This window comes from Carassius auratus, chromosome 32 (genome assembly GCF_003368295.1).
Source record: "Carassius auratus strain Wakin chromosome 32, ASM336829v1, whole genome shotgun sequence".
Lineage (NCBI taxonomy): Eukaryota > Metazoa > Chordata > Actinopteri > Cypriniformes > Cyprinidae > Carassius > Carassius auratus.
The window spans coordinates 23,564,406-23,574,657 of NC_039274.1; the positions used below are offsets into that span (position 1 = coordinate 23,564,406).

The 10,252-nt window shown below is 39.6% G+C and overlaps 1 protein-coding gene across 2 annotated transcripts; it reads right to left on the reverse strand.

Annotated features, from left to right (window-relative positions):
• Window positions 1–4,630: 4,630 nt before the first annotated feature.
• LOC113051876 (IST1 homolog) lies at window positions 4,631–9,966 on the reverse strand. 2 transcript variants are annotated; one of them, XM_026216039.1, is made up of 10 exons: window positions 9,830–9,966; window positions 8,904–9,000; window positions 8,640–8,820; window positions 8,472–8,559; window positions 8,300–8,383; window positions 7,559–7,669; window positions 7,294–7,470; window positions 7,079–7,189; window positions 6,095–6,104; window positions 4,631–6,011 (listed from the first exon to the last, which is right to left on the reverse strand). In XM_026216039.1, the coding sequence occupies exons 2-10, from the start codon at window positions 8,989–8,991 to the stop codon at window positions 5,845–5,847; spliced, it is 1,017 nt and encodes a 338-aa protein (XP_026071824.1). In that variant the 5' UTR covers window positions 8,992–9,000; window positions 9,830–9,966; the 3' UTR covers window positions 4,631–5,844. The 2 variants fall into 2 exon arrangements, with proteins under 2 accessions (XP_026071824.1, XP_026071823.1); XM_026216038.1 differs by having other exon boundaries at window positions 6,095–6,143.
• Between the last annotated feature and the right edge of the window lie 286 nt (window positions 9,967–10,252).

Below are 10,252 nucleotides of genomic sequence, written 5' to 3' on the forward strand. Positions count from 1 at the left end.
ACTGGTGAGAAAAAATTAGCATTTTAAAAACACATTCTTAAAAAGTACAGTCTTATTTTAACAGTTAGATAAGATTTATATATATATATATATATATATATATATATATATATATATATATATATATATATATATATATATATATATATAAATCATGCACCTCTTTATTGTTGTCATATACAAGTGGACTGACAACTGTGAAATATTTTAAAACTGTAAATTACAAAACAGCTAGTATACGTTTAGCTGATACTGGTAATGCAAGACCTTTTTGTGATAGCAGGAGTTATAGCTGACAATGCTTCCCACACCTTCATGTCAGCACACTATTATTAGGAACGTGTGTTATTGCCTCACTTGTGCATCCACTCATCAAGAAATTCCCATTTTATAGGTGATCATGTTTACATGGTTTCGACACATACATGTTTTACCAAATTAAAAAGGACAGCACTTTTAGAGTTCATCCCACTATTTGATGAGAGCATGAGTATTGCTCACGTCAAGTACTGCTCTGGGTGTGTGTTCACGGTCTGTTTTCACTGCTGTGTGTATGCACTTTGGAAGGGCACAAATTCTGAGTATGGGTCACCATACTTGGCTGTATGTCACTTTCACTTTCACTTCAATTTCACTTTATTGGAACAGATGAATTTAAGGCAGATGTAAAAGATTAAAAGCTCAGGTTGCAGACCCCTTGCATGCAATCAGAGCAGTGAATCTTCAACCCATAGACATCACCAGACTCTTGGTCTTATGCTTTGCCCAGCCTTTAATGCAGCCAATTCCAACTGCTGCCTGTTTTGGGGAGTTTCTGTCTTTAGTCTCATCTTCAGCTGGTGAAATTTATGTTCAATTGTATTTTAATCTGGAGATTGATATGGGCAATTGTAAGACTTTACATTTCTTTGCTCTGATAAAGTCCTTGACTGAACTGGCAGGGTGTTTTGGGTCATAGTCCTGGTCCAATATGAAGAGCTTTCTATTGAGTTTGGTGGCATTTTCTTGAATATTGGTAGCCAAGATGATTTTGTACCCTTCCAAATTCATTCTGCTATTGGCATCATCAGATAGGGAGATGAAACTCTAAAAGTGTTGATCTTCTTAGCTGGTAAAACATCTATGTGGTGAATCACCCAGTAATAAAATGTGACATTCTGTAGTTTTGTCTCATATTCATAACATTATAGCTGGCACCTTCCTTTTAGAGACCTGCGTGATTGCGGGACCGATCGCAGCAGAGAGCGGCGCCGGACAACTCTTGTTTTGCGGGTAGAGACTCATCTGTGCAGGATCAGGGAGAATAATTAGGGTGTGCTAACACTAGGCAATCTTAACCCCCAAAGCCTGGTTTGTTGTGGACTAGTGTGATTGCTCAGTTTAGCAGTCTTTGGCTCCGTTGGAAGAGGTGGGCAAGAGCAGAGATCGGTAATATATACAGTATTGTTCAAAATAATAGCAGTACAATGTGACTAACCAGAATAATCAAGGTTTTTAGTATATTTTTTATTGCTACGTGGCAAACAAGTTACCAGTAGGTTCAGTAGATTGTCAGAAAACAAACAAGACCCAGCATTCATGATATGCACGCTCTTAAGGCTGTGCAATTGGGCAATTAGTTGAAAGGGGTGTGTTCAAAAAAATAGCAGTGTCTACCTTTGACTGGACAAACTCAAAACTATTTTGTACAAACATTTTTTTTTCTGGGATTTAGCAATCCTGTGAATCACTAAACTAATATTTAGTTGTATGACCACAGTTTTTTAAAACTGCTTGACATCTGTGTGGCATGGAGTCAACCAACTTGTGGCACCTCTCAGCTGTTATTCCACTCCATGATTCTTTAACAACATTCCACAATTCATTCACATTTCTTGGTTTTGCTTCAGAAACAGCATTTTTGATATCACCCCACAAGTTCTCAATTGGATTAAGGTCTGGAGATTGGGCTGGCCACTCCATAACATTAATTTTGTTGGTTTGGAACCAAGACTTTGCCCGTTTACTAGTGTGTTTTGGGTCATTGTCTTGTTGAAACAACCATTTCAAGGGCATGTCCTCTTCAGCATAGGGCAACATGACCTCTTCAAGTATTTTAACATATGCAAACTGATCCATGATCCCTGGTATGCGATAAATAGGCCCGACACCATAGTAGGAGAAACATGCCCATATCATGATGCTTGCACCTCCATGCTTCACTGTCTTCACTGTGTACTGTGGCTTGAATTCAGAGTTTGGGGGTCGTCTCACAAACTGCCTGTGGCCCTTGGACCCAAAAAGAACAATTTTACTCTCATCAGTCCACAAAATGTTCCTCCATTTCTCTTTAGGCCAGTTGATGTGTTCTTTGGCAAATTGTAACCTCTTCTGCACATGCCTTTTTTTTAACAGAGGGACTTTGCGGGGGATTCTTGAAAATAGATTAGCTTCACACAGACGTCTTCTAACTGTCACAGTACTTACAGGTAACTCCAGACTGTCTTTGATCATCCTGGAGGTGATCATTGGCTGAGCCTTTGCCATTCTGGTTATTCTTCTATCCATTTTGATGGTTGTCTTCCGTTTTCTTCCACGTCTCTCTGGTTTTGCTCTCCATTTTAAGGCATTGGAGATCATTTTAGCTGAACAGCCTATCATTTTTTGCACCTCTTTATAGGTTTTCCCCTCTCTAATCAACTTTTTAATCAAAGTACGCTGTTCTTCTGAACAATGTCTTGAACGACCCATTTTCCTCAGCTTTCAAATGCATGTTCAACAAGTGTTGGCTTCATCCTTAAATAGGGGCCACCTGATTCACACCTGTTTCTTCACAAAATTGATGACCTCAGTGATTGAATGCCACACTGCTATTTTTTTGAACACACCCCTTTCAACTAATTCAACTAATTGCCCAATTGCACAGCCTTAAGAGCGTGCATATCATGAATGCTGGGTCTCATTTGTTTTCTGAGAATCTACTGAACCTACTGGTAACTTGTTTGCCACGTAGCAATAAAAAAATATACGAAAAACCTTGATTATTCTGGTTAGTCACATTGTATTGCTATTATTTTGAACAATACTGTAGATCAGTGAGTGTGAGCGCTAATCAAGCCGAGTGCAGATCTTCTGATACTTGCTGCATGATTGCGTGAATATTTCTGAGCAGCAAAAATGATAGATTTGTACAGCAATATACTGTGAGAGGGTCGTGTGTTACCACGTCCCATACGACTCAAAATATTAAACCACAAAGTTAACAAACAATTTACTCCACTGAGCTGAGCAAGTACTTGCTGCTGTCTGCTGTCTTCACATGCTATCAGAAACTTCCTAATTCCTATTTATGAAGTCATGATTCCGAGCTTGTTACATTCATTTCTGTTAAAAATAACAGTGGTATATGAATGCTGATGCTTAGCCTAAATAATTTGATTGGGAACATCCCCTCCTGTGACCCATGATTTGTCCTGGACAGATCCTGAACTGAACTGAACTGAACTGGAAGACCTCAGTCAGTCCGTGTCGGCCACAACACCTCAAGCACTACCACACTGAGCACAGGTGCTCCTCAAGGCTGTGTGCTCAGCCCGCTGCTGATTCACGACTGCAGAGTTCTGCCCCAACCACATCATCGAGTTGGCGGCTGACACAACTGTGGTAGTTCTCATCAGCAACAATGATGAAGCGCACTACAGAGAGGAAGTGGAAAAGCTTGGCTGAATGGTGTGGCACTAACAACCTGTCCCTTAATGTGAGTATAGAAAGTAGTGATGGACTTCAGTAGAAACTCTGTTGACCACCCCACAATAACCATCGACATCTCGACGGTGGAGAGAGTCTGCAGCACTAAATTCCTGGGGGTGCACATCACAGAGGATCTCACCTGGAACACCAACACCATGCCACTCTCTAAGAAGGCAAAACAGCACCTATACTTTCTCCGCCGGCTGAAAAGAACAAGTCTACAGGGACACCATTGAGAGTGTGCTGACCATCTGCAACACTGTCTGGTATAGGAACTGTAGTGCAGCAGACCGCAAGACCCTCCAGCAGACAGTGAACCCAGCTGCAATGATCATCGGTGAACCTCTCTCTTCCATCCTGGACATTTACCTCACATGATGCTCAAACACACAATATCGTGAATGACACCACCCATTCCTCCAATTCATTTTGTATGAATCTATGTTTAGAAGTTGTTAGTTAGACAGTTTCACTGAGAATTAACTCACCAGTTATGAACAAGCCCTGTGCATTTATTAACCTGCAATTGGAAGAAAATTGTGCTTACACATTTGCACACATGGCAAAACACTTCTATCTGGTGTGAAAAAAATTGTTTCAAGGAGGGAAAAAATCTAATTTGAGAGCTGACTATGCCTACAGTGATTGAGGAACACAGTAATAGATATTATTAACGGTATTACTTGACCATCTAGAGATTATAAAGTGAATAAACCGACAGAGTTCCATTATATTCAGAGTACAGCAAAACCTTATATATATATATATATATATATATTCATAGTGCTGTATTCATTAATGGAAATAAAAACTTGTTACAGCAAAATTTATGTTGTGGTAAGAAAACAAATAAATAAATTACTTATTCAGTGAATCATTATTTGGGTGAGAAGTAAAAGGGTTATAAGCAAATAGACTTTATTACATAGCATCAGATATGTTTTCAAAGCAAGCTAAAATCAGTATCAAACATTGCCAGACTTTTGTATTTGGATTATATCAGGGAGAAGACAAAAATTAGTGTTATAGAGTCAAGAAAGCAGACAAAACAATGCTTTCAAAACTTCAGACAATCACACTTTAAACAATCTATTCTAACACAAAAAAAAAAAAAAAACGTAAATGATATATGGTCAAACCCCCTACCAAAGAAAAGAATTAGCATGTAAATACTTATTCAAATGTGGAGCTCGTGGTACAAGCTGTCAGGAACGTAACATTTCCCAGAGAAAGGCCACAGCTCGAGATCATTTGGAAACTAAGGCAAATTCAGTCCAGAAACGCACAGACAAGATTAGAAACGGGAGTGTTGTCAACTGTAGACAAAATACAACGCCTTTCCCTTTGAGTCAAATTAAGATGGCTGCTGGGTGAAACTACAAACTAGAAAGGAAAAGACTAACTTCAGGACAGAGAGACGGTTCATTAAATTCAATTCATCTTCAATTCATCGCTCAGGTCACCAGAAAGAAGCAATCTTTGGTGTTCCTTTGAGAACACCAGAGCACCCGGTCTATACGCATTCTGTCAATAACAAAAAGCCGAGTCATTGTCATCCACTAACAACCCATGGCATCATACAGTCTTTTGCAGGTTCACAGACATTCAAGAGAACTCATTGCACAACTCTGGGTGTAAATAATGGCGACAGGTTATACCTGCTTTTTCCTAGAGGAGTCAGAGAGGTTACTGATTTGCTGGGAAAGACTGAAGACACTGCTCTCTAAAAAGGGGAAGGTTAACAACCAAGAGAGATTTATAATCTAATCTTTAATATAAATAACTGATAGATTATCTCAGGTTAGACATACATGACGCAGAGATTAAACTACAGACGATTAACTAGTTTTAACTGTCAGCAAGGCCCTCTAAACAAAGACCTCATTCAAAGGGTAAGTGATTTGTCAACAGTCCATGTTACGTAAAAGACTAAAATGAGCGTATAAATTTCTGCCACTGCCATTCACAAGTAAATGTCTATACAGCATCTGATCCTTCATTGTGTTAAGTAACATATTATATTACACCTCCACCAGAACAATTGTATGTGAATATGGACAGGGTACATTGAACAGCTGAGACAGATGGTCTGACTCCCAGATGTGTTTTCGGAAATTAGGTCTTCTTCTTGAGTTCTTCAAAACGTCGTGACAGGTCGTCAAAGTCAATGTCGTCAGATGCGTTGGCGTTCGCTCCGAAGGAGGAGGCTGGGAGTGTGTCGGGAACAGATGGAAGCTCAGGAAGGAAAGAGTTGTCATAGATCTGAGCAGACGGGGCTGGGCCTGGAGAGATATAAGATTTTAGAAAGAAAAATATAACGCAAGCGATTCAATAAATAAACATTATATAAGGACAGAGCACATACCTGGGAGGACCTGGGAAGGATTAGAGGGTTTGACAGACAACACATCAATCTTAAAAAAAAAAAAAAAAAAACACATGAAAACATGTTAACAGCTTATTATCCATACATAGCAACTACTGCAAATAATCAATGCTGCTATAGTGATGCTGTGAAGGATGAGTATTATGAGGCGTGCACAGGGAGATAGAACAGACCCGTGTAGTGAGTCAATGCAGTGAATATATGGACACCTGGGACCTCGTTTATAAAAGCATGCACAGAACAATCCTAAACCTCAAAGAACTACAACTTAAATATATATATATATATTTTTTTACACACCTTTATAAAAATCCAAATTTCCCTCTCACTTTTGATCTAGGAGGAAACATATGGATTACATATGATTGTATTGTGCATTTTATAAATGAGGCCCCTGTTTCCATGCACAGTAGAGGATTTGTTGGGGTAAATGCTTCAAGGTGAATGTCACAAAAAGCAAAATCAAAAGAAACTATTTTATTTTTGTATAAAGACAATGAAACATTTTAGGTGATATTATTTTCATAATTAACATTTATCACCTCATTTTTACTACTAATAATATTAACTTCTTACTGGTCCAGACAAAAGGCTTAATTCTCTTCAGGCAAAATGCTTCGTTTCTTTTAATTTTGCCAGACATGTTCTTGACAACCCACATGAGATTCACCTGTTTAATTTATTTTTTTGTGTGTGTATATGTTCCATATGACTCACATACAGCATATGGTTAATTAAAATTATTTCCCCAAAAAGCCATACACATGGTGCAAGAGAGATCAGAATGGAGTGTTTTCGATTCTTTGCAGCCCGTAGCACATGCCTGCGTGAGATCAGAGGACGGACAACAGAGCAGGACTAACACAGCATGTGAACTGGAATAAACTACTCTTCCCTGCAAGGTGGAAAGGTTGTCTCCGTCTGTCTGGAAGGGTGGGAGGGGTGGTGATCACTTGCACTTACAGATTCATAGGTGGGTGGGCAGCTGGGAAGCTGTGGGGGTTGCCCTCCTCTCACTGGAGGCTGGAAGTTGCTAAAGCCATCATAGATGCCAACAGGACCATTAAAGGGCTCCTGAAGGGGGAGACATATTTTAAACTGATTTCACAGCTAGGCAGACAATCAAACTTTTTAGTTTGGTCAAATTAAAGTTAGAGTTTATTAGAGCTTGGTCTTACAGCTCCTTTGGGCGGTGGGTAGTTGAAAGCTGTGGGCATTGGCATTGGCATAGGCATGCCTACAGCGGGAGTAGTAAACCCTCCTCCTCCACCCCCTCCCCCTCCGCCAGCTCCTGGCTTCTTGAAGTCGCTGTTCACATCAATCAGATCTGCCTCCTCACCGGGACATACCTCTGGCTGGGAATGATAAAGATGAGGAAAGTTTGCAACAAATGCTGCTTGTAGAGATGATGAAGTTGAAGAGAAAAAGAAAATGAATTCCTACCCGAACCATGGCATCAGGTTCATAGGGAACATTGTAATTTTTGGCGATCTCAATGAGGTAACGCTCCACCAAAATCTTGGGAGGGGCCTCCACGCTCAGTTTGTGCATAAGCTACAAAGATAAGGTTCATTATTCATTTACAACAGCCTAAAAGCAGATTTGTAAAACCAACTCCAGCTTAAGCATTTACGATATTCTGAATTTGGCTTGGCTCCTCAATAAATGTAAAGGGCCATTTACGCCAGGGGTGTCAAACTCAATTCTTGGAGGGCCGGAGCCCTGCAGAGTTTTGTTCCAACCCTGCTCAAACACACATACTATGTAGTTTTCAAATAAGCCTAAATGATTTGATTTGTTGGATCAGAAATTGAGTTTGACACCACTGGTTTATACAAAAGATGGTAAATAGAATCAATTGTTTTTTTCAAAAAAAAAAAAAAAAAATGAATGGGGATAACGCACTACCAGACTTTCAACTAGCATTGACTCCTCTAAAAAGAGTGAATCAAAGCAAAAAAACTTGGCAAAAATCATGAAGTCTTCAAAAAAGTAACATGACACGTCTCCTTATGAAGCAGCATGATTTGAGGTTGATCAGGTGTGCTGTTACATGTCAAAAAGGAGCTTTGAAAATGCCCTAATCCATGTATAAGCAATAGTTATTGTAATGTTCGCCCAAACACACATTACTACGAGTTAATTTCATGCCCACAACCTCTAAACAAACACGTTTCATCATACCCTATCATTCACTGTTCCGATCTGGTTTGTCCTACATAGCTTTCCATACTCTTTGCTGTATTTGGCACACAGCTGATCTGAAACCTGTTAAAGGGAGGAGAAAAGTCATGAATGATCCGCACTAGAACCACACCCCAGAAATAGATTAAAGACAAACACATGTGATACCCACGATCTTCAGTTCTGCCACTTCTGATTGCAGGCGAGGGGCAGCCCAGATGAGTGTGGATACTGCTTCTTGTAGGCCAGGGTCCAGTTCTCTGAAAAGAGAATTAAGAAGCACATGAGCAAAAAATCCACATTTAAAAAATTTGATTAAAAAGAAAAAATGGTTTCTCACTTCATGGACTGTATTAAGCCAAAGCGGGTGAGCAGCAAATCACAATATAACTCCAGGATCTCCATGGCCTCCACCAAATAATCTTCTCTGATGATGTGCTCGACTCTGATCCTTGCACGCTCATCTTTGCCGGCCGACAAGTAGTCTGCGATCTCCTTACGAGCCTTCTGGGCTAATTCAGCTAATTCAGATCAAACGACTTCAAATTAGTTAAATCAACCAAACTTTAGAAAATGTGACAAACTTGTAGACAACCAAACTTACTTTTCTTCTTCTCAAGAAGCTTGAGGCGGTTTATGACCAGCCTGAGATTGACACGAAGTCTCTCGGATTTAAACCCTCCACCAAGCATGATGGAGCTCTGTGGAGAATTGAGAGCCAGATATCAGGTAAAAGGGGCGGAAAAGACTCAAAGTGGAGGTCAAAACAGTGTCCCAGGTATCTCACATGTTATGAAAGCTTCGGTGCAAGCATAAATAGAGATTTGGATTGGAGATATGTCTCCTGTTTGGGGAGTGACGTCATTGTCACATCATGACAACAACACAATTCAGCTCTCAGGAACCAAATAAATTTAGTCAAGCTTAAAAACCAGGAACCAAAGAAAAACTGTGTTAATGATAACGGTCGTCATTTTTTTCTGAAAAAGCAGTGGCAGTACTATGGTATCTGATCAAAATACCGTGGTTCTTTTATATATACTAACTACAAAAAATATCACATTAACGTTAACGTTACATGTCCAGAAATATGGTAATAAACAGGCACTTTTTGTCGGTCACACTCTTATCCATTTAGAAATAGTAGTTTGTGTGTTAATTCAATTCTCTTACATTCAATTCTGCTGACTGTGTTAGTGTGTCAAAACAGTTAGCCAAAACAAGAGTTAAAAAAAAAGACATAAACCAGAGAAATACATTAGCTTACAAGCAGTCACTTGTCATTGCTTATGTACGTTAGATCGATTCGATGCATATATACTAAACTCTACTGAACGTAAAAAATATATTTAAAACCGATTGTCCGAAATCTAACTGTTCAAACCAGGAAAAGAGACGATTAGCGGCTAGTGAAGCTAATTCACGACAGTAAACAAAACCCTCAAGAACCTACAGAGATTTACAAATAATCAAAACATCGTGGATATCTCATAAATACGGTACAAAACGTAGAATGATTATCATATTTACATGTGAGTTCCTCTTCAGACGCGGGGAAGAGTCGGTTTCGATTAGAATGGTTGGGCGACTGTGCAGTTAGCATTCACTTCCGCATTGGACGTGACTTCACACGTCACGTGGTCGCCGGTGTTAAAAGCGCTTATAAAGGGAAAGCCCCGTCACTAGGGCGGACATATCACATGAGTTTAATGATGTCATGTTTGTGATATTACATGACAATGTCGTCTAGATCAGGGCTGCCCAACCCTGCTCCTGGCGATCGACTGTCCTGCAAAGTTCAGCTCCAGTCCTAATCAAACACAGGTTGGGCACACCTGGTCTAGATAATCAAGTTGGCAAAAAATACCTGAGCTCATTAGTCACTACCTTTTAAAATAGGCCAAATAATTTGTCAGAATAGACTGAGACTGTTGTGCCGAAAACAATAGTCAA